This window comes from Staurois parvus, unplaced genomic scaffold (assembly GCF_062004578.1).
Source record: "Staurois parvus isolate SC_StPar_1 unplaced genomic scaffold, SC_StPar_1.0 ptg000122l, whole genome shotgun sequence".
In the NCBI taxonomy this organism is placed as follows: Eukaryota; Metazoa; Chordata; class Amphibia; order Anura; family Ranidae; genus Staurois; species Staurois parvus.
In genome coordinates, this window is record NW_028317918.1 from 1,490,626 (window position 1) to 1,515,850 (window position 25,225).

At 44.7% G+C, this 25,225-nt stretch overlaps 1 protein-coding gene across 1 annotated transcript in view; it reads left to right on the forward strand.

The window, feature by feature from the left end:
* The window catches only part of ADAD1 (adenosine deaminase domain containing 1), a 160,285-nt gene extending 135,443 nt beyond the window's left edge, over positions 1 to 24,842 (forward strand). The window contains exon 11 of the mRNA XM_089672173.1: positions 23,959 to 24,842. Coding sequence (XP_089528299.1) covers positions 23,959 to 24,072 — 114 coding nt within the window. The 3' untranslated portion in view covers positions 24,073 to 24,842. The remainder of the gene's footprint in view (positions 1 to 23,958) is intronic.
* Positions 24,843 to 25,225: the final 383 nt, after the last annotated feature.

Sequence of the window (25,225 nt, forward strand, 5' to 3'; positions counted from 1 at the left end):
TATTCTTCAAGACATCTACTCAAGGTGACTTCTGCCCCCATGCCACACTTCTTGTCCAATGCTCCTTCACTGCTTCTGGATGTGCCAACCTATTTCAGATTTTTGGGATCAAACCATTGCATTCAGTAATGCAATATCTGGGCATACTATCCCAAAGGAATCTCTTCTTTTCGGCAACGACACCTGCCTTTCAGCCCCACAAGGGACTTGTGCTTCGACAACTACAAAGAATGTGCCCTGGATACTAGCCTGTCTACCAGTAGCGAGAAGAATGATATTGAAACAATGGCTGTACTCCACACCTCCTCAAATATCTGCTGTGAAAAAGGAATTAGTGCAGTTGCTATATAGAGAATTCTTGGACCTGGACACATACCCCCCCACCTTGACTCCAAAATAAATGGCAAGCATTCATGGAAGTTATTTCATCATCCGAGAAAGCATCAGTAACGGCTACGCTGATAAGAATGGAATTTAACTCCACGAGGTCTATCCATCAAACCTGATGTCTCCCTGGATGCCATGTTTCTCTTTGTAGTCCTCCTCACATACCAGGGGCAACTTTCACTTGTCATACCATAAGCTGATGTCCCTATCCCCCCCCCCCCCCCCGTTTACACTATGATTTATGATAGTTCCCCCCTCTCCACACCTTCCCTAATCCCTCCTTCTATATTTTCTTTTCAGTTCTCACTTGTGAAACCTTAGATTTTCTGTACAATTCTCAATTGAACACTCAATTGATTAGTAACTTTCATTTGGAGTGGATATCTTCCCCCCCCCCCCCTTTCTGTGGAGGGTGCAGTTGTCTTCTATAAACTTCCTTGATTCTCCATCCATGCTTCCAGAGCAATAGTCACGAAGACTATAATTTTTTTTTTCACTTAATTATATTAGACAGTTACCGCTTTCCATAAGCAACCTATTAGGAAGCAATCAGTTGTTTGTGTTTTGTGTCTTATGACTTGATGTTTCTGTATGTTTCTATTCTAAAATGTAATAAAAATATATTTTAAAAAAAAAACTTTTTTTTTTTTTTTTTTACAACTGATATACAGTGACGTGACCCAGCTGTTTCCCAGCCTTTCTGCAAGGAAGCATCAGCTTCTAGTCCCCTGCTATAGGTCACAACAAAAAAACAGCGTTTGGAACACAGAGGGAAAATACACAATTAATATTTTAAATTGTCATAAAAAAATATGTATTTGAACTCACAGCTCTATTATTTTTGTGCAAAAACCTGTTCTGGGCTATCTAGGGGGAGGTTCTGCCAATCACAGCTGTTTCACACCCAGGGAGATGAAGTCTCCATCAATAAGCAATATTCCGCTGTTCAGTGGGCTTGGAGAAGGGAAGGAGTGGTCTGTCATTTATCCTGTGTCAGGAATGGACTCAGCACTGGTGGTGGGACTCGCCTGCCGTGTGGGCTGCAGTACCAGAGCTGACCAGCGGGTGCTCTCAGCACTGGTGGTGGGACTCACCTGCCGTGTGGGCTGCAGTACCAGAGCTGACCAGCGGGTGCTCTTAGCAGCCAGAAGCTCACAATCAGCAAAACCTGGGGCTGATTGCAGAAAGGTGTATATAAGGCATGACCAGGCCTGTGCTCTGGGCCTTGGTGTATGTTTTCCCATGAGCCTCTGTACCTGTATCCTGTGTTCCTGCTTCGTTGCTGACCCGGCTTGATCCTGATCTCTGTTGACCGTCTCCTGTTCTGACTACTGGCTCATCCCTGACTATTCTTCTGCCTACTCCTATGCTGTTTGACCTCCTGTTGCTGTACCTTGGCTTGTGACCCGTTTACTCTTTGCCTGCTGCTCTGTACTGATCTGCCTCCACCGTTACCGACCCGGCTTGTCTGACCACGCTAACTACTCTGCCATCCATCCATCCTGCACGGATCCAGCCGTACCTGCATATACCTCTGGCGGATCCCTCTACCACTAGCAGGTGTACTCAGGGGCTGCGACCTGGTCTCAGTCCTGCGCCAAGTCCATCCCCACCATCAGGGGCTCTGGTGAAAAGGCAGACTGGGGCTTAGACTCTGCGCCCTGGGGAATCCTGCTCTGGGGACCGCTAGAGGTACCACCAAACGGTCATTACAGAACCCTACAGCCAGCCTGACCGTTCCACCTCTCCAGCCCTGACTACGCCTGTGTTCCTGCACCTCCTAAAGATTAGTGGAAGGTTGGTTTGCTCACTGTGCGTTTATATATATATATATATATATATCTGGGTGGCTAATAACCTGTATTGTATTGTACCTGAGACCTGCGTTTCCCTGTGTCAGTCCACACCTTTCTGGTCATTCCTAGATTCCTGACATCCTGAGTGTGTATGCCCACCTGTTATGTGGGCTGCATAGATGAGAAAAATTAGGACATGAAAAGCTTAGAAGGGAACTGGAGCATGCTCAGTAGAGCTGCAGTAGGAGACAAGAAACCATGAACAGCAGGATCAACCAGATTTTTGCAGAATACAGAAAACTAATCCCATAGTGTCTGAGTATAAACAGCATGTAATACAGCATCTGACCGTTTTTAATGATGTGGTTTTACCTTTACATCTGCTGGGCCTGCTGACATAATATCCAAGTTAGTGACATCCAGCAGTCGTGTATGGGCTTTTGGATGTTTATACAACATAGTCTTGTACAAGTAAATAACATGCCTAAAATACAATAAATGCATATATATTCTAATGGAAGATTGCTGAAGTTAATGGTAACAGGGTCTCTTTAACGCTCATCACACATTAGACAATCTGATTGCACAATTTCCTTTAGATCTACCAACAACTTTATAGTTAAAGGGCCTAAGGAGAGAAGCAGCGCCGATCTGAGTGTAGCACAATGGATTCATTTCTGACAAGCAATAAATTGCACACTTACAAAATAAGTAAAGCAGATGCTCATCAAAGAAAGCTGCTATCTGCTGTAGGTACCGCCGGCAATGGCCGCTGCGCGCTGGAAGACACACTGGTAGAAGGACCCTATGTGGTGCACGTCCAGAGCATGCGTGCTCCTTCAGGCCGTAGGGGAACCATCTTGAAGGTGGTTTATATGGACAGTGATGGATGTGAGTCGCGATACAAAAAAACCCATCATTATAACACATTTTTTTACCCTGTTCTGTTATGCAGGACCTTTTATGGTCGTTTTTTTATTTATGAATAACAAACACCATCTTGTAAGTATATTGTTTTTACTATTTTCTCCTAGATCTTTTGTTCAGGTTTATTTATTTACAAATGTTAAGCTCAATCAGAATATACTTAGCTGCATTAGGGTGACCTTTAGCGGTCGTTTTTTTTTATATCGCGACATCCATCACTGCCCATATAAACCACTTTCAAGATGGTTTCCCTATAGCCTGAAGGAGCACCCATGCTCCAAATGTGTGCTACACCTGCTGCTACGTACGTGACGTGCTGACATGACGCCCACAAAGCCTCTGGATCATCAAGGAAGTGCTGGAAGCCACCAGCACCAACAAGGATCCATCTACCAGTGTGTCTCCCAGCGTGTATTGGCCATGGCCAGCAATACCTACAGCAGATAGCGGCTTTCTTTGATGAGAATGAGTAGAATGTGGCAAAAATTTCACTCTCCTAGATGTGCAAAGCTAGGAGAAACATCCCCCAAAAGACTTGCAGCTGTAATTGCAGCAAAGGGTGGTTCTACAAAGTATCCACTCGGGGGGCTGAATACAAATACACACCACACTTCATATATTTATTTGTAAAAAAAAATTTTGAAAACCATTTATTTTCCTTCCAGTTCACAATTATGTGCCAGTTTGTGTTGGTCTATCACATAAAATTCCAATAAAATACATTTATGTCTTTGGTTGTAACATGACAAAATGTGGAAAATTTCAGGGGGTATGTATACTTATTCAAGGCACTGTATTTTATTCTCCACGTTCTCTGCTTTCGGAAAATGTTTTGTGGTTTTTAAGTAATCTTCAGGCGTAAAATGTGCTCTTTAACACGTGAATAAAAATTTGACTGCAGAAAGATTAATTGTGTATGGCAGCAAATTTAAAAGAAAAGCAATTAAGCTGCAGCAGTTGTATGCCCCTGGTAGTCTGGGGAAACCTGGCCAAGAAGGGAGTGGTCTGATGGTTGGACATGACATGATCTGGAGAGGAGTGGTCTGACTGAGTGGATATGACCAGCAGAGGAATGCTCTTGCTGGGGGAAGGGGGGGAATTCAGGGCTGGGAGAGTAGTGGTCTGAACTGGGGAGGGGGGGGGGGGACAAGATTGGGAGAGGAGTGTTTTGACAGGGTGGAGCCATGAGAGCAGTGGCCTATCTAGGCAGGGGGAAAATAATCAGGGGAAAAGATAAATCTGATGGGGAGAACATGGTTAGGAGGGGAATAGGGCCTGTCTAGAGGTGACAAGTCCAGGACAGAAATAGTCAACCTGGGAGGGACATGGTTGGAAGAGTACCTTTCAGACTGAGGTCGCATGGCAAGGAGAGGAGCAGTCTGACTTCGGAGTACATAGTGAGGGGAGGAGCAGTCTTAATGGGGAAAATGTGGCCATGAGAGGCGGTCTGACTAGAGAGATAGGAACATGGGGAGGAAAGAGGAGCAGCTTGACTGAGCTGGGGGGGGGGGGGGGTGGACTTGGTTAGGTGAAGAAGCGGTCTGACTAGGGGAAAACTGGCTCAGCCAAGAGTGGAGCAGTCTTACGGTGTGTGGGGCGGGGATTAAATGTGGCTGTAAGAAGAGCCATCTTTCGTACAGGGTTTGCTTATACAGGAGCAAGATTAAGTCTCAATCTGTCCATGCCTCTCAATTCACTGACGGCTTTGTGTATCATTTTACAGAAGCATGATGGCATATTCTGTAAACATTTTTAAACAACCCTGGGCTCCAGACCTGCCCTGAGATCTTGAACACAGCGGGCTACACGCTGAGCACTGGTAGGCTGCCGGTTTGGTCTTGGGGGGGCTAGAACAGTTTTAGCAAACATACAAGTTTTACTTTCAATGTCCTGTTTAATTTTCAGTAGGCACATAAAGGCTCAACTGCATAGGCTCTTGTTTGCACCTGAGCGCCTTCTTTTTTGTGGATGTAAAAGAAACTTGGTACAACGCAGAAGCAGCTTGCAGCAGATTCTTGATGTTCACAATTAAAGCAAATTAAACACAAGCTAAAGCATGGCAGATGCACGTAAAAATATACTGTTTATGCATCTGAAGACCAAAAAAATTATTTGGAGACAACAGGTAAACCAAAAGTGCCCAGTATTTTTTCTTTTAGTGTAATGGAGTTGTCTTAACTATTAATACATAACTGTAAATCACAAGGCTTCATTATAAATAACAAGTGGTTTATGCTGCCACCTATCAGTGAATGGACACTGACCAAAAGAAAAGGCAGGCTTCCCCACTTGGGTACATCCCTTCCCAGCACAGTTTTATGCTGCTGTCTTTAGGAGGTTTAGGTGATTGATGTGTCTGTGAAGTCTGAAAATCTGTTTCTATGGGCATTAGCCAATAGATTTTTTGTGTCCTGTACCATATACCCCTGCTGGGGAAGGGAATTACATTATCCAAATTGGTGCCTGAGACCCAGAGGGGGTGGTAATTAGACTCCACTGTGGAAGATCTTATACAGTCTGCAATGTTGCCAGTCAGTACTAGATTCTGAGGGCACCGCTCAACAGGGTACCTGTTATCCGGTAATTTTGCTGAAGGTGTTATACAGGTCCAAGGTGGTGGTCCCCTAAGGGGAAGTTGTATTCCTGAAGGCCTTATGGGGCATGCCTGCTGTAATGGATGATATTGGACTCTAAAAGAGCCCTACAGTCTGGTTTGTCAAAATGCCTCCATGACTAGAAGTCACTTTATGTGACACTATTCCTTAGACTGTGTTCTCTTAATGCCTTTTGGGAAATGTATAGCTTGTGGAGGTGCAAATGTGTCAGTCCAACCTATTGGTCTGGTGGCTCAATTCATGTACAATTGGCGCATACACAGCTATGATTTTGGACTCCCCTGGTGCGTGATGCACACGTGCAAAGCACTCTCCAGGTCCTCAGCTCCTGGACATCCCTCCCCAAAGGCTCAGAGACACTGGCTGCCTTCCTTTCCTAGGTACAATGGCTGCAAATATTTGGGGCAGTCCATAATTTTGGGTCAATTCCTCTTGGAAAAGTCTTCTTAAGAAGAGGCCCAGGGCCTGGGCTTTTCTCCGGAGCATAGGAACACAGTTTGTTTTTTTTGTTTTTTTTTGTTTTTTTAGGAGGATGCTGGCTATACGTTTAATTTTTGTTTTGCTTGTTTTTGTTTTGCTTGTTTTTGTTTTGTTTTTTTCATTCAGGCAGCATTCAGATTCCTCCAACCACAAAAACAAGGTGGTAGTGGAAATGTCTCCTGCCATGAAATTGTATTCTTACAGCAGCAGTTGGCAGAATGCACTGGTCAGCAGCTGCTAAGCAAGGAAAAATTTTCAGCACATCACTTTGACAGAAGACTACGACTGCCACTTCTGCAATCTTCTCTCAAGATCACTCGGTTTGGGTCCTGGAGGCTCTGAAAATCCCCATATCTTTTTCTGTTCATCCTCATTTGCAGGAAGGAATGTATACTGCTTAAGCTCATTTATTTGCTCAGTGGTACCCTATGAAGGAAGAGTTCTCCAAAGTGGGAGTTCTTCCATTTCTGGGATGGGGTCTGGCACCACTTCCAGTTGCTGTGCAGACTGGCGCGTTTCATCCTTATGTCTTTCGAAGAGGAACCCTTTGAAAAAGTAAGGATGAAATGCTTTAGGGTTGGCCCACATGGCAACCTGTAACGTCAGACCTCATAGCGGAAGTCATGTACCGTAACTCTTGGGAGTTGGAGGCCAGGTGACACACCAAGTATTTGTCACATCAGGCTCCTCATCCGCTACAGTGCCAAACACTTGTATTGTGGATGATTGACGGGCTATTGGCGACTATTTATATTGCTTGTGAGTAGTTTTTTAACTGGGCGTGAAATAAATTTGATTGGGTGATGGTACTACACTGTCGAAATCGTCTTTCTTTTTGATGCGGATTGCTTGGTGGACCCCTTAATGGGGAGCAGATCCTGGACCTGTTACAGATTGGAAGTGACGTGCGCTGTATTTGCCGATCTTGCGTCATTTGAAATTTGGTATGGAACATCATTTGCACTTTTCACAGGTGCTGTTGGACTTAGAATTTAAATGGACACTTTTTATATGTGATTTACTGATTTTGCTTTAACAATTGAGACAATACCCCATAATGACAATGTGAAAGATGTTTGTTTTGAAATCTTTGCAATTTATTAAAAATAAACAAAAAAAAACACGTACATAAGTATTCCCAGCCTTTGCCATGACACTCAAAATTGAGCTCTGGTGCATCCTGTTCCCACTGATCATCCTTGAGATGTTTCCACAACTTGATTTAGAGTCCACCTGTGGGAAATTCAGTTGATTGAACATGATTAGGTAGGGCATAAACCTGTCTATATAAGGTCCCACAGTTAACAGTGCATGTCAGAGCACAGACCAAACCATGAAGTCCAAGGAATTATCCATAGACCTCCGAGACAGGATTGTATCAAGTCACAGATCTTGGTTACAGAAAAATTTATGTAGCATTAAAGATCCCAGTGAGCACAGTGACCTCCATCATACATTAATGGAAGAAGTTTGGAACCACCAGGAATCTTCCTAGAGCAGGCCGCCCGACCAAAATGAGCAATCGAGGGAGAAGGGCCTTAGCCAGGGAGGTAACCAAGCCCCCGATGGTCACTCTGAAAAAGTTCCAGCGTTCCTCTGTGGAGAGAGGAGAACCTTCCAGAAGAACAACCATCTCTGCAGCACTCCACCAATCAGTTCTGTATGGTAAAGTAGCCAGACGGAATCTACTCCTCAGTAAAATGCAAATGGCAGCCCTCTTGGAGTTTGCCAAAAGGCACCTGAAGGACTCTCAGACCATGAGAAACAAAACTCTCTGGTATAATAAAACAAAGATTGAACCCATTGGCCTGAATGCCAAGCGTCATGTCTGGAGGAAACCAGGCACCGCTCACCACCTGGCCAGTACCATCCCTACAGTGAAGCATGGTGGTGGCAACATCATGCTGTGGGGATGGTTTTCAGTGGCAGGAATTGGGAGACTAGTCAGGATCGAAGGAAGATGAATGCAGCAATGTACAGAGACATCCTTGATGAAAACCTGTTCCAGAGCGCTCTAGACCTTAGACTAGGGAGACGGTTCATCTTTCTACAGGACAACGACCCTAAGCACACAGCCCACATAACAAAGGAGTGGCTACGGGCCAACTCTGTGAATGTCCTGGAGTGGCCCAGCCAGAGCCCAAACTTGAACCCAATTGAACATCTCTGGAGAGATCTGAAAATGGCTGAGCACCGACGCTCCCCAACCAACCTGATGAAGCTTGAGAGGTACTGCAAAGAAGAAGGGGACAAAATTGCCCAAAAATAGGTGTGCCAAGCTTGTAGCATCATACTCAAAACGACTTGAGGCTGTAATTGGTGCTAAAGGTGCTTCAACAAAGTATTGAGCAAAGGCTGTGAATACTTATATACATGTGGTTTTTTTTTTGTTTTTCATAAATTGCAAAGATTTCAAAACTTTTCGCGTTTTGATTATGGGGTATTGTTTGTAGAATGCTCAGAAAAAAATGAATTTAATCCATTTTGGAATAAGGCTGTAACAAAATGTGGCAAAAGGTAAGCACTGTGAACACTTTCTGGATGCACTGTGTGTGTATATGTGTATATATATAGAGAGAGAGAGAGAAAATGTGTGTGTATGTGTATTTTATACAGTTGCAAGAAAAAGTATGTGAACCCCTTGGGATTACGTGGAGTTTTGCATGAATTGGGCATAAAATGTGCTCTGAACGTCATCTAAGTCACAACCATAGAAGAACACAGTCTGCTGAACATAATACTACACAAACATTAGATGTTGCCATGGTTTAATTGCACATAATATGTAAACATTCACAGTGCAGGGAGGAAAAAGTATGTGAACCTTTGGACTTAATAACAGTTTGACCCTCCTTTGGCAGCAATAACCTCAAGCAAACGTTTCCTGTAGTTGCAGATCAGACCTGCACAACGATCTGGAGTAATTTTGGACCACTCCTCTTCACAAAACTGTTTCAGTGTGGCAATATTCTTGGGATGTCTGGTGTGAATCGCTCTCTTAAGGTCATGCCACAGCATTTCAATCGGGTTGAGGTCAGGACTCTGACTGGGCCACTCCAGAAGGCGTATTCTGTGCTGTTTCAGCCACTGTTTTGTTGAATTACTTGTATGCTTTGGGTCATTGTCCTGTTGCATCACCCATCCTCTACGGAGCTTCAGTTGGCAGACAGATGGTCGTACGTTTTCCTGCAAAATGTCTTGATAAACTCTGGAATTCATTTTCCCATTAATGACAACAATCCGTCCAGGCCCTGAGGCAGCAAAGCAGCCCCAAACCATGATGCTCCCTCCGTCATGTTTTACAGCGGGGATGAGGTTTTGATGTTGGTGTGCTGTGCCTTTTTTTCTCCACACATAGTGTTGTGTGTTCTTCCCAAACAACTCAATCTTGGTTTCATCTGTCCACAGTATATTTTGCCAGTAGTGCTGTGGAACATCCAGGTGCTCTTTTGCAAACTTAAAACGTGCTGCAATATTCCTTTTGGACAGCAATGGCTTCCTCCGTGGTGTCCTCACATGTACTCCATTCTTGTTTAATGTTTTCCTTATTGTAGATGTGTCAACAAAAATGTTAGCATGTGCCAGAGATTTCTGTAGGTCTTTAGCTGACACTCTGGGATTCTTCTTTACCTCATGCAGCATTCTGCGCTGTGCTCTTGCAGTCATTTTTACAGGACGACCACACCTAGGGAGAGTAGCAACAGTGCTAAACTTTCTCCATTTGTAGACAGTCTGTCTTACTGTGGACACATGAACATCAAGGCTTTTGGAGATACTTTTGTAACCCTTTCCAGCTTCATGCAAGTCAACAATTATTGATCGTAGGTCTTCTGAGAGCTCTTTTCTGCGAGGCATGGCTCACATCAGACAGTACTTCTTGAAACCAGTAAACCCAAAGCAGGTGTGTGTTTTTTAAGGGCAGGACAGCTGTCAGCAACACATCCAATATTATCACACTGATTGGAGTCAAGGTTGGCTCACTCCTGGCTCTAAATAGCTCTGGGAGAAGTCATTAAGCTAGGGGTTCACATACTTTTTCCTCCCTGCACTGTGAATGTTTACATGTTATGTGCAATTAAACCATGGCAACATCTAATGTTTGTGTAGTATTATGTTCAGCAGACTGTGTTCTTCTATTGTTGTGACTTAGATGACGTTCAGAGCACATTTTATGCCCAATTCATGCAAAACTCCACGTAATCCCAAGGGGTTCACATACTTTTTCTTGCAACTGTATATGTGTGTGTGTGTGTGTGTATGTGTATGAACAGTGGGGATCGAAAGTTTGGACACCCCAGCTAAAAATTTGTATTAATGTGCATAAAAAAGCCAAGGAAAGATGGAAAAATCTCCAAAAGGCATCAAATTACAGATTAGACATTCTTATAATATGTCAACAAAAGTTAGATTTTATTTCCATCATTTACACTTTCAAAATAACAGAAAACAAAAAAATGGCGTCTGCAAAAGTTTGGGCACCCTGCAGAATTTATAGGATGCACTGCCCCCTTTGCCAAGCTGAGACCTGCCAGTGTCATGGATTGTTCTCAATCATCATCTGGGAAGACCAGGTAATGTCAATCTCAAAGGTTTTAAATGCCCAAACTCATCTGACCTTGCCCCAACAATCAGCACCATGGGTTCTTCTAAGCAGTTGTCTAGAAAACTGAAACTGAAAATAGTTGACGCTCACAAAGCTGGAGAAGGCTATAAGAAGATAGCAAAGCGTTTTCAGATGTCAATATCCTCTGTTCGGAATGTAATTAAGAAATGGCAGTCATCAGGAACAGTGGAAGTTAAAGCAAGATCTGGAAGACCAAGAAAAATATCAGACAAAACAGCTCGCAGGATTGTGAGAAAAACAATTCAAAACCCACGTTTGACTGCACGATCCCTCCAGAAAGATCTGGCAGACACTGGAGTTGTGGTACACTATTCCATTATAAAGAGATACTTGTACAAATATGGTCTTCATGGAAGAGTCATCAGAAGAAAACCTCTTCTACGTCCTCACCACAAAAATCATCGTTTGAACTTTGCAAATGAACATATAGACAAGCCTGATGCATTTTGTGAACAAGTTCTGTGGACCGGTGAGGTTAAAATTGAACTTTTTGGCCGGAATGAGCAAAGGTACGTTTGGAGAAGAAGGGGCACAGAATTTAATGAAAAGAACCTCTGACCAACTGTTAAACATGGGGTTGGATCAATCATGCTTTGGGGTTGTGTTGCAGCCAGTGGCACAGGGAACATCTCACAAGTAGAAGGAAAAATGGATTCAATAAAATTTCCGCAAATTTTGGATGGTAACTTGATGCCATCTGTGAAAAAGCTGAAGTTAAAGAGAGGATGGCTTCTACAAATGGATAATGATCCTAAACACACCTCGAAATCCACTGGGGATTACATCAAGAGGCGTAAACTGAAGGTTTTGCCATGGCCTTCACAATCTCCTGACCTCAACATAATTGAAAATCTATGGATAGACCTTAACCATTTCAATACCGTGCAATTTTACACCTTGCTGCCCAGGCCATTTTTCAGGTTTCAGCGCTCTCACACTTTGAATGACAATTGCGAGGTCATACAACATTGTACCCAAACTAAAATTTTATCATTTTCTTCACACAACTAGAGCTTTCTTTTGGTGGTATTTAATCACCGCTGGGGTTTTTATTTTTTGCTAAATTAACAAAAAAAGACCAAAAATTTTGAAAAAAAAACACATTTTTCTTTGTTTCTGTTATAAAAGTTTACAAATAAATAATTGTTCTTCATAAATTTAGGCCGAGATGTATTCTGCTACATGTCTTTGGTGAAAATAACCCAAATTAGGATGTATTATTTAGTTTGTAGGAAAGTTATAGAGTTCACAAACTATGGTATAGATCTGATTATTGATCAATCCTGAAGTACTGACAGCCAATCTAATTTCTTGAGGTCCAAGAATGTCAGAACAGTACAGATATCCCCAAATGACCCCTTTTTGCAGAGTAGACAGTCCGACGTACTTCATAAGAGGCATGGCGAGTTTTTTGAAGTTGTATTTTTTTGTCATTTTTCGGAAAATGAAAAAATTAAAAAAATTATTTTCACAATTTTATTTTTTTTTACATACTGTCACCAGTGCAGTACAGCGTCATCATATAATTGGCATGGCGGTGAACAGGGACACTGACTGGTGACAGTATGAAAAAAATATATATTATTTTTTTTTATATTTTTTTTTATATTTAATTTTTTATTACTTTTTTTATTTTTTTTTAAGATTTTACTATGACCAAAGTAGTACAATGTTACCATAGTAACATTGTACTACTTTGGGGAAGTGATCAGTATTTTTTTTTTTTTTTTTTTACACAATTTGCTTATAGCAAAGAATTACTTTGCTATAAGCAAGCATTTACCTGAATGAAATCGATTCATTCAGCTTTTTTTTTTTTTTTTTTCACCCGGAATGCAGGGACACAATTGAAGCCGCCAAACGGCCATTGGCCGGGCGGCTAATGGTTAAAAGAGCAGTGCGTGACAGACAGCCCAGAAATCTCAAAGAACTGGAAGACTTTTGTAAGGAAGAATGGGCAAAGATACCTCAAACAAGAATTGAAAGACTCTTGGCTGGCTACAAAAAGCGTTTACAAGCTATGATACTTGCCAAAGGGGGCAGTACAAGATATTAACTCTGCAGGGTGCCCAAACTTTTGCAGATGCCATTTTTTTGTTTTCGGTTATTTTGAAAGTGTAAATGATGGAAATAAAATCTAACTTTTGTTGACATATTATAAGAATGTCTAATCTGTAATTTGATGCCTTTTTGGAGATTTTTCCATCTTTCCTTGGCTTCTTTATGCACATTAATACAAATTTTTAGCTGGGGTGCCCAAACTTTCGATCCCCACTGTATATTTATATATGTGTGTGTATATATATATATATATATATATATATATATATATATATATATATATAGAGATGAGCGAATTATTCAAAAATTCGATTTGGCTGATTCGCCGAATTCGCGGAATAAATTCGATTCGAGGCGAATATATTCGCTGCGAATTTAACTTATAAAAAGGGTGTTTCTAGGCTTCAGAGAGCCTTTATATTCGTGCAGAACACTGTACCTTTAATTTAAATGCCCTTGGAGTCTTCTGGGGAAGAGAACTAATACTGTCAGTCAGTATGACATGCAGATGAGTGCCGTCGATCTTAGAATCACCGCACACTTCACTCATTTGGGCAGTCACGGGGCCAAAACCAGAGTGTGGAGCCACAGTGTGGCGGTGGAGGCAGCAGCAATGGGAGGCCATACAGCACCCTATGACAAAATGGAACCCACCAGCAGTGTGAGGAGACCTGAAAGTGGCACATGGCAGAGTGTGGCGATGGAGACAGCAGCAATGGGAGGCCGTACAGGGACCCATGACACACTCTGGACCTGGCAGCAGCATGAGGAGGCGGTACAGGGGCCCATGACAGATTACGGGCCTGGCAGCAGCAGTGGGCGGGCGGTGGATGCAGCAGTATTCGGAAGCCAAACACAAGCCTCGGTTAAAAAGCGGAAGCCGTCAGCAGCGTGAGCAGACGACAGAGGCACATGGCGCAGGGTGGCGGTGGAGGCAGCAGTATTCGGAAGCCATACACAGGCCTAGGTTAAAAAGCGGAAGCCGTCAGCAGCGTGAGCAGACGACAGAGACACATGGCGCAGGGTGGCGGTGGAGGCAGCAGTATTCGGAAGCCATACACAGGCCTAGGTTAAAAAGCGGAAGCCGTCAGCAGCGTTAGCAGACGACAGAGACACATGGCGCAGGGTGGCGGTGGATGCAGCAGTATTCGGAAGCCAAACACAGGCCTAGGTTAAAAAGCGGAAGCCGTCAGCAGCGTGAGCAGACGACAGAGGCACATGGCGCAGGGTGGCGGTGGAGGCAGCAGCAATGGAAGGCCATACAGCACCCTATCACAAAATGGAACCCACCAACAGTGTAAGGAGACCTGAAAGTGGCACATGGCGCAGGGCGGCGGTGGAGGCAGCAGTATTCGGAAGACATACACAGGACTAGTTTAAAAAGCGGAAGCCGTCAGCAGCGTGAGCAGACGACAGAGGCACATGGCGCAGGGTGGCGGTGGAGGCAGCAGTATTCGGAAGCCATACACAGGCCTAGGTTAAAAAGCGGAAGCTGTCAGCAGCGTGAGCAGACGACAGAGGCACATGGCGCAGGGTGGCGGTGGAGGCAGCAGCAATGGAAGGCCATACAGCACCCTATCACAAAATGGAACCCACCAACAGTGTAAGGAGACCTGAAAGTGGCACATGGCAGAGTGTGGCGATGGAGACAGCAGCAATGGGAGGCCGTACAGGGACCCATGACACACTCTGGACCTGGCAGCAGCATGAGGAGGCGGTACAGGGGCCCATGACAGATTACGGGCCTGGCAGCAGCATGAGGAGTCGGTACGGGGGCCCATGGCAGATTACGGGCCTGGCAGCAGCATGAGGAGGCGGTACAGGGGCCCATGGCAGAGTGGCGGAGCGTAAGCAGCTTAAATTGAAGGCCATACAGAGGCCTATGTTAAAAAGTCCCCCCAGCAGCAGCGTGGGGAGACGACTAATAGTCGTCTCCCCACGCTGCTGCTGGGGGGACTTTTTAACATAGGCCTCTGTATGGCCTTCAATTTAAGCTGCTTACGCTTCGCCACTCTGCCATGGGCCCCTGTACCGCCTCCTCTTGCTGCTGCCAGGTCCAGAGTGTGTCATGGGTCCCTGTACGGCCTCCCATTGCTGCTGACTTCATCGCCAGACTCTGCCATGTGCCACTTTCAGGTCTCCTTACACTGTTGGTGGGTTCCATTTTGTGATAGGGTGCTGTATGGCCTTCCATTGCTGCTGCCTCCACCGCCACCCTGCGCCATGTGCCTCTGTCGTCTGCTCATGCTGCTGACGGCTTCCGCTTTTTAACCGAGGCCTGTGTTTGGCTTCCGAATACTGCTGTATCCACCGCCACCCTGCGCCATGTGTCTCTGTCGTCTGCTCACGCTGCTGACGGCTTCCGCTTTTTAACCTAGGCCTGTGTATGGCTTCAGAATAATGCTGCCTACACCGCCACCCTGCGCCATGTGCCTCTGTCGTCTGCTCACGCTGCTGCCAGGTCCATACTGATTCATGGCCCCCTGTACCGGCTCCTCATGAACGTGGTTCAGCGGGTTTGCATCACTTAACGGCAAATCGTTGACAAACGCTGGGACGTTCAGTGTTGTGCGCATTAAGCCAGACACCAAAGGGCAGCACAGACCTGTTATTACTCACTCAAGCATGGCTGAACAAAACCAGTCTCTACCACAAATTGGACCCAGACCTGCCCAGGGTCTCGTAAGTAGATTGCACGGAGGAGTAGAGTTCGTTATTGGAATTAACTGTGAGGGACTTTTAAACCTAGGCCTGTGTATGGCCTTCAATTGAAGCTGCTTCTGCTCCGCCACTCTGCCATTGGACTCTTGATAGTCGTCGACTATCAAGAGTGGTTTTTATAGTACTTTATTTTGGCCTCCCTCTCAGCAGGTGTGAAAAAGGCCACCATTTTTGAACGGTAGCGAGGGTCCAACAAGGTGGACAGCCAAAAGTCATCCCTCTGTCTGATGGTTATTATTCGGCTGTCGCTACACAAGCAACCGAGCATGCTATGGGCCATTTGTGCCAAGGAATGCGAGGGACTCTCTGCCTCCATCTCCACAGCATACTGCCTGGGTGCGTCTGGGTCCTCTGTCTCCTCCTCCTGATCTACCAGATGCTCCTGCTCCTCCACTCCTGTCCGCTGAGTGGAAAAACCACCCATTTCACTCAATAATTCCTGAGCACCAATGTCCTCCTCTACCTCCTCCTCTTCTTCCTGTCCTGCCCCCACAGGGGTCATATGGCTTTGAGATCTGTGCGCCACGTCTACCGCACCCTGACCAGCCATTGTTAACAGCATTTGTTCCAGGACGTGCAACAGAGGAATGACGTCGTTCATCCCATAGTCCTGCCGACTCACGAATAGCGTGGCCTCCTCAAAGGGCCTGAGCAAGCGGCAGGTGTCATGCATGAGCTGCCAATGGCTGACATCTAAGTTACACAGGGGAATACCTTTATCCGCTTGTAACATCAGGAAATCGGTGATGGCCTTTCGCTGTTCGTAAAGGCGGTCTAACATATGTAGGGTTGAATTCCACCTTGTTGCAAAGTCGCAGATCAGGCGATGCTGTGGAATTCCGTTCTGCCGCTGCAGCTCAAGGAGGGTGTGCTTTGCGGTGTAGGAATGGCTGAAATGCATGCAAAGTTTACGTGACATTTTAAGGATGTCTTGCAGTGGGATGGTGGATTTTAGGAACCGCTTGACAACCAGATTGAACACGTGAGCCATGCATGGCGCATGGCACAACCTTCCTTGACGCAGAGCAGACACCATGTTCTTTCCGTTGTCGGTCAACATGGTTCCGATTTTCAGTTTGCGCGGAGACAGCCATCTGTCGATTTTCTCTGTTCATTACACTGAGAAGTTCCTCCCCTGTGTGACTACGTTCGCCAAGGCATACCAGGTGCAGCACAGCGTGACACTGTTGCGCCCTGCACATGTGATATGCCGGTCGGGTAATGGGACTTGGCACGGGGGTGGCGGCTGAGGACACGGCGGAAGAAGAGGTGGTAGAAGGCGGACATCTTTGCTGGACCAAGGATGTGCAAACGTGGAGGCAAAAGCGGCGTGACCTGTTCAAGTTGCTGGTGCGGCTGCGCCGGCACCACGTTCACCCAGTGGGCCGTAAATGACATGTACTGTCCCTGACCGTAGTTACAGCTCCACACGTCGGCGCTGCCGTGCACTTTGGCAGAGACCGACATGCTCAAAGACTGGCCCACCATCTCTTCTACATGTGAATGCAGGGCTGGCACTGCCTTTTTGGCGAAGAAATGCCGGCTTGGCACTCTCAACTGCGGCTCGGCACAAGCCATCATTTCTCGGAAAGGTGCTGAGTCCACCACTTGGAAAGGGAGGGACTGCAGCACCAGCAACTTGGACAGGAGGACGTTCAGCTTCTGCACCGTCGGGTGCGTGCTCGCAAACTGTTGTCTCTTGGAAACGGATTCCAAGAAAGACTGCTGACGGAATCCGTGAAGAGGAGTAGCAGGAGAAGGAGCATCTGAACGAGCGGAAGATGCCAACGAGCGACAACTCCCCTCAGCAGAGGTGTTGGAGCCTTGACTGGCTGATAGAGGGCGATTGACGTCGGGTGACAGAACAAGTAACGGAGCGGGTGATGGAGCGGGGGCTGGGGCAGGCAGAACCGCCGTATCTTTATCACGGTTTTCCCAGGCCACCGAATGGCGAGGCTGCATATGCTGACGCAACGCTGTAGTCCCAACATGGGCCCCCTGGCCACGCTTGACTTTCTGGCCACATAGTCGACATACGGCTACGTTTACTTCCTCGGGCGGCTTGACGAAAAATTGCCACACCGCCGAGTAGGAAACTTTGCCCCCGCTACTCCTCACTGGCTGACTGCTACTTCCTCCGTGCACACCGGCACCACTACTGGCCGTGGTGGTAGGCTGCAGTGGAGCTGGTGCTCTACTCCGTGGCCGTTTGCCTCCACTGACACTGCTGCGACCCTGCTGCCTCCTGGGCAACCCACCGACTGTTTTGCTCGCTGGCAAGCTGGCACCCTCTTCTCCTGATGATGCGGAAGCAATAGCCTGATGACGACGAGGCTGCCAAGTGCGATCAGCCTCATCATCATCAATTAGGGTCTCCGCGTCACTACTAGCCCCCTCGGCTGCGTGTGGGTCAGGAGACAGACCTGTCTCTAGACCGGCTACCGAGCCACTCTCCTCGCCAGTACTTCTTCGCCTGGCTGCTGAAGAGGCGGATGTCTCCCCCCGTTCCTGACCGCACTCTGTTAGCTCTTCCTCACTGTACAGTGGGGCTGAGCCCACAGCATGCGATACTTCGCTTGGTGAGGGAACACCAAAGGACAGGGGCAGATAGAGGACACGTGATTTCAGTGGGCTTGGTCCCGGGCCATGCCAACTAACGGTTGTGTCTGACGTACCCACCGACCGTTGGCTGTAGGTGTCAGAGGTGACCTGGGAAGAGGAAGACGACCGAGTCAACCAATCGATGACGGCAGGGTTGTCGGTGGAGACACGACCGCTGGATGACACCGGGAGCACTGGCCTCTGGCTGCGACTAGTGCTTGCCTCCTCTGCCACTCCTCTGCGTGTTGTCTGACATACTCTTTAATTCAATAGTGGTTGTGAAGCAGAAAGTAACGATTCTGTGTCCCTGAGTAACAATTCTGTGTCCCTGAGTAACGATTCTGTGTCCCCGAGTAACGATTCTGTGTCCCCGAGTAACGATTCTGTGTCCCTGAGTAACGATTCTGTGTCCCTGAGTAACGATTCTGTGTCTGTCCCTGAGTAACGATTCTGTGGCCCTAAAGTCTCTGTGGCCCTAACTCTGTCCCTAATACAGACAGGTCTGTCTCTCTTGAATGACCGGAGGCTAATGGAGAATTCTAAGATGGCCGCGATTTATAGCTCCACCATTACACAGTGCTGGCTGGCTGGCTGCTGATTTGCTAATGCGATCACATGTCATGAATGAATGCATTATGGGTCAGCGCGCCTTGTCTGCGCGCCTTCCCAGAGATCCCCGCTCCGTCGCCACACATGTCGCCGCCATTTTTGGGAAAATTCGATTCGTGCATCCGAAGTTTGCTAATTTTCGGATTCGGCGCGAATCGAATTTTTCCTAATCTTCGAAACGAATTCCACTTCGCCATGTTCGATTCGCTCATCTCTATATATAAACCCTTGGCACTGACATTACACAAATATGTAGCCTCACAGAACTGGGCGGCATATTTGTGTATCTGACTTCTTTGTGCTGGGAGCACGCCACACAGTACACTCCCAGCACAAAGACCAGGGTGTCACTGAGAGCCCCAGGTCCCATACTGACGATTGGGACCCAGAACTCCCGATTCTGGGTCACCTGATCGCTGTGATAGCCTCTGATTGGTTATCACAGTGATCAGTCACTGTGAAGCCTGCCCCCATGTTTTTTTTCTCTCTGAATGGAGGGGAAAATACGTTTTTTTCCTCTCTGCAAAAAGAGAGAGATACAATGTGTAGAAAAAGAAAAATAAATATTAAAAAAATAAAGAAAAAAATACCTAAATCAAGGTTTGATCTAGGTCAGTGCCAGGGTTAGTGTTTTGGTCAAGGTCAAAGGTTAGGATTTTTTTTACATTTTTTAAATTATTATCAGTGTTAGTCTGTGTCAGTGGTTTAGGTAGGACAAAAAAACCCCCCAAAATGCACACTGTTTCTGGGATGTATGACGGGTACAAATAACATACACATATGTGGTATTGCTGCGATCATCAGGAACTGGATGATTTGTTGTTCTTTGGTAGATTATGGTAGTAAGAAACACTGCTAAATTTAAGAAAAATGTTTATTTTTACTATTTAGGCCCAGTTTTTTCTTTGATAATAAAAAATCAGGAGATAGAAAAACAAAGTATAATTCACATGGATGTGCAAAGTATTTGTGGTGGTATGTATGGTTTTACTAACACATGTCAAAGTTGCAAAAGTTTGAAAAAAAAAGATTTATTTTACCCTTAGGTGTGAAGGGGTTAAGGAGCGTGAGCATAACTTCACAGCGTTTTTGATGTTAATGTAATATGAGATGTAGACTTTGAGAAAGGTAGCATCAATGAGTTTTGGGTTAATATCTGTGAAGGATGAAATATTTACATTTTGTTTTTTGTTTGCTTGTGGCATGGTGGTTTGGGATATTGGATTTTTATTGCACTTGAATATTGGTGAATGTTACAAGCTGTAATTCCAATGCATCACTTCCTCCATGCTGTATGCGTTGAAATGTCTCTTCGGTGCCTCAAAAAATGGCAAAGTTCTCTGTAGCCCAAAAAAAAAAAAAACTTGCTACATCAGGGCATCTTTGCGCAAGTTCTGGAAGGGCCATAGTTTCATGGCTTCAAACACCTCTACGGTTCCAAAGCTGAACAGAGACTTCTAACTTATCTTAGGAGTCCATCTGGTTGGTGGTTGCTTCACTTCCTAGTTTCAGTTAATATTAGGATGGCTACCTACGCATCCCCGATCTTTCCAATGGTTTCTAATGTTTGCTGTGGAGGACGGCCACTACATTTTGTAGCACTGCTATTCGGCTTCTTCACTTCTCCCAGAGTGTTTATCAAGGTGTCTTGGTTCTTGGTTTGTTGAGGACCTGAGTTATGCCTATTGCGTTATACCAGGACAATCCGCTTCTTCGAGAGCAATCAGTTTAGCCTTTGCGTCATACATCTGGCAGATGGTGCAACCCCAAAGTGGCTTGGTCTGGTACTAAACCTCCAAAATTCAGCCTTGTTCCCAACACAGTGTCTGGAATACTTGGGCCTGGTCCAGAACATATCTCGGTCCATGTTGTTCTTTCAATTGGAAAAGTGCCTTTTCTTCTGTTCTTGGGTAAAGTCCCTAAGGTCTCTGGAAAATCCCTCAATCTACTTTTGCATAAGGCTGCTGGGGAAGACTTTCATTTTTGATGCTGTTCCGTATGCTTAGTTCAACACAATGAGTTGCAGCTGAATATTCTGTCCACTTTGGACAAAAGTCTAAAGTCCCTGGATCTGCCTGCACATCTGAATTCAAAGACGAGATCGGCACTGGAGTAGTGGAACTCTTCTCAGATACTGGATGTGGGAAAATCCCTCCTTCCAATAACTTGGAAGGTTCTGATGACAGATGCCAGCTTGTCAGGCTGGGGAGGTGTTCTGGAGAACCAGTCGGTTCAAGGAATGTGGTCAATGGAAGAGCAGACTTGGCCAATCAACTTTTTGTAACTTTTGGCAATTCATCTGTCTCTAACAATAATCCCTTTTGCCTTTGAGGTTACCTGGTTCCAGAGCAGTCGGACAGTGTTACAGAAGTGGCATATATTTGTTACCAGGAATAGACAAGAAGCCGCACTGCTCAAAAAGTGTAAACATGATCATATCCTAGGTAGAATGGCAAATTCCAGCTCTCTCCACCGTGCACATTCCAGGTGTGGAAAATTGACATGCAGACTTCCTTCTCAACAGCAATTAAATTCAGGTGAATGGACCCTTTTTCCAGAGGTGTTCGAAGCTTGTTGTCAGGAATGCGGAACTCCAAATGTTGATCTTCTAGCAGACAGTTTTAACACCAAGCTAGGTAGATCTGTCTCCTGATCAAGGGATCCTCAGGCATTGCAGTGGATGCCCTGGTGACTAGGGATCAGTTCTCTCTGATCTGAGTTCCCGTCACTTCAGCTCCTGCCTCACCTGCTGCACAGGAAAAAGACAGACGGTGTGTCGGGGATTTTTATCGCTACAGCCTGGCCATGAAGATCACAATAAATTTCTGGAATAGCCAGATCTGTATTTGTAGGGGCGATATTCCATCCTACCTCCTAATTGCTGGCTTTGACATTATGTCTGATGAAGCCCAAGTCTTGAGGGACAGGGGTATTTTTTTTTTTGCCATGTGGACATTCTTGCTTCTGCAGATGCCAATTGTGTGCAGAAGGTAATTCATGTAGCTCTTTAGTGGAGTTTTACCCTGTTTTGTTTTTGAGTTCGAGCTTGTTAGTCTATTGCTCACCCCTAATATTCAGTGCTTTGGGGTATCCCAGTCATTCTGGATATGAGGAAACCCTGTGTCCTGTGATGTTTGTTGAAGAAATTAGGATTTTTTGCATAGGGATTCCTCCTCTTTCTGTGGCAGGGGTGTCCAACCTTTTTACATTCCTGGGCCACATTAGAAAAATTGTTTTGGGCCAATAATACACTAACAATAAAGCTGTGTGCACATGTTCCAACTGTTAGCCAGTTCAGCAGGAAGCAGCTAACATTCAGTCAGTGTGTACAGCTGCCTGTCTAACAGAAGCTTGTCTCTCAACTGTCTTCTATCAAACAAGCATGCTGGTAAGCAAGCAGCTAATCAGTGCTGGCAGCCAATGGCAGCATGTTCTGAACACAATAGCACAGCAGGGGGAGAATACTGCACTAACATTGCTTGTGTTAGTATGACGATCTGTTTTTTTTTTTAAGACAATATAAAAACAGGGTAAGTGAGCGCTAAAATAAATATAAGTATAGGAATTGCAGCGGCTTTGCACCAAAAAGGCACCATATAAAACCTTCAAAAGAACAGGATAAGAGGGGGTGCAGCGCTATAAAAGAATCCACAATATTAATGAAAAATATTAAAATAGCAAATATAGTGACAATGTGCAAATAAAAAGGCCACTGAATGGTGGCTATAGAAGTGAAGGAAGTGTTAAATCAATAAATAAGTCCAAAAACAGGAGTGCTGGTGAGATTTCAGATATCCAATCTATGGAACCGTAAAGGAGGTGACAAAATATATAAAGATTGCGCACTCACCAGATACGCAATCTTAATGCGCTCTGAGTGCTTCTTTTGTTGTATATGTGCCTGCATATGGAATAAACATCCCAAGTATACTGCACTATGTGGCCCTCTCTGTTTTTTTGAGTTCCTATGGGAACCAGCTACATTCACAGAGCAGCCACATCTATCAAAAGGCTACCTCTAAGTGTGATAGTACCAGGCAGTGAGAGTTACTTGACCAGATCTGACCAGACCAGTCGAATGACACCAGGGGGTTTCTTTACTAAAGCTGGAGAGTGCAAAATCAGACTCACTTCTGCATAGAAATCAATCAGCTTCCAGGTTTCATTGCCAAAGCTTCATTGAACAAGCTGAGGTTAGAAGCTGATTGGTTTCTATGCAGAAGGGAGTCTGATTTTGGACTCTCCAGCTTTAGTAAATAAACCCCCAGATGTCCAGTGGTTTTCTATTATCAATGCGCATTAAGATTGCGTATCTGTGAGTGCGCAATCTTTATATATCTGGTCACCTCCTTTATGGTTCCATTTATTGGATATCTGAAGATCATCTGAGATCTCACCAGCACTCCTGTTTTTGAACTTATTTATTGATTTAACACTTCCTTCACTTCTATAGCTGCTATTCAGTGGCCTTTTTATTTGCACATTGTCACTATATTTGCTATTTTAATATTTTTCATTAATATTGTGGATTCTTTTATAGCGCTGCACCCCCTCTTATCCCAATCTGTTTTGTTTTTTTTTGTTCAGCCTGATGAAACTCTGGGGGGGTTTACCCAATTACCCCCCCCGATCTCCCCCCCCCCCCCCCCCCCGATCTGGCCATGTGGCACTTGCTTGGCACTAGTGGGAGTCCCTGAACACACTGCTACTGGTGCTATGCCACACATGGCATTCCTCCACCTGTGTCTAGCTTGTAGCTTGTCTGTGCCAGCCACCAGCGTGGCTGCTATCCCGTGCACGATATCCCTCTAGAAATGCCTGAGCCGCATACTTAACTCTCTTGGGTTGCCTGCAGGCTGCAGATTGGACACCCAGGTTGGACAGTTTCTCATTGCTACAAATCCTGCCTGCCTTTTTTTGGCCAGTTTTCATTCAGTCACCTGTAGGTGACAGCATAACCCAAGTTTGGATATGAAGAAACCCTGTGTCCTTGTCCTCCAAAAAAAAGTATTTTACAGGTAAACCAAAATCCTAATTTTGGCATCCTTTGAACAGTTCTATAAATGATAGTGTGGTACATTCTAAAAAAAGATAAAATATGCATATAACCATGTGTGATTATTTTTCTGTCCTTTAGAAACGTGCTTTACCATACCAAGAGGCCAAAACCTTGCTGAAGTTCTATTTGAAAACACAGGGGTACGGAATTTGGATAGAGAAGCCAGATATAATTGGATCCTTTACAGTGTAATCATACACTTGGTATACAAATTTTCTAATTTACTTTTCAGATTTGGTTTTTTTTTTTTTAAATCCCTTGTGTTTTGTAGAATGTTATACAAACATATGGCTTTTGTGATCTTGTTCAGAATATTTTCTGAATCTTTTCAATTGATATACTTTTACTAAACATTATTCATGTCAATTACAATTTTAGGTTGTATTTAGTCATTAGCAGATTTGTTTATTTTAATAGTGTAAATAAGCACTTTGTTATCTAACAATGTATACATTGGTTGTTTGATTTTTAGACTTCATGGACATTTATTAGCCCAAAGGTCCTTAAAGCGGAGTTCTGCCCAAAAGGATGTTCCACTTTAAGGCCTTGTCCCCCACTCCCCATAAAGGATTGGCACCTTTTGGGGAGCAGACACCTGATTATGACAGTTACCTGCTCCCACTTCCGCTGCGGCCTCCTAGGTGATTGTAAGCGGAAGTTGAGCAATTACTGATGTGTTTATTTTCAGTTCAACACTTTTCCATTTTTTTAACTTCTCCTTGTGAACCAAGATGCATTTGTTTCGTAATTGCATTGTGTGATATACCAGACTTGATAACCTTCTGTGATCGCTCTTCTGTGTTTTTATATGCATCAAAGTAGTGGTCAGTTCACTATGACCACATAGCTGTAAACAGATTTAAAATGTGAATACAGTCAATGAAAGACTAATCAAACCTCATGCTATTAAGAGCATTCTTTAGTTACACCAACATGTTGAAAATAAACGTGTGTTTTGTTGATCCAAGTGTTGTTTGGAGTCATTTGTAATTTAACCAAGCATAGCAATGTTACAGTCTAAAAATCTGCTTTTAAAAAAACTGTCTAACCTAAGCAAGCAATACGCTAGAACAATTTATACTAATGTTTAATGGAATTACTGGGCTTGCGGTTCCTAATTTTTAAAACATGCAGTGTAAAAGTATAAAGGACTAAACACTGCATAATAATTAAAAAAAACTATAATGAGACCCTGCTAATGTGAAATATTTTTGTCCTTTCATTAACTTTTATGATTAAAGTGTTTCTAAACACTCAAGGTTTTTACCTTCATGCATTCTATGCTTAAAGGTAAAAAAACCTTCTGTGTGTAGCAGGCCTCCTAACACCTAAGCTCCATCCTGAT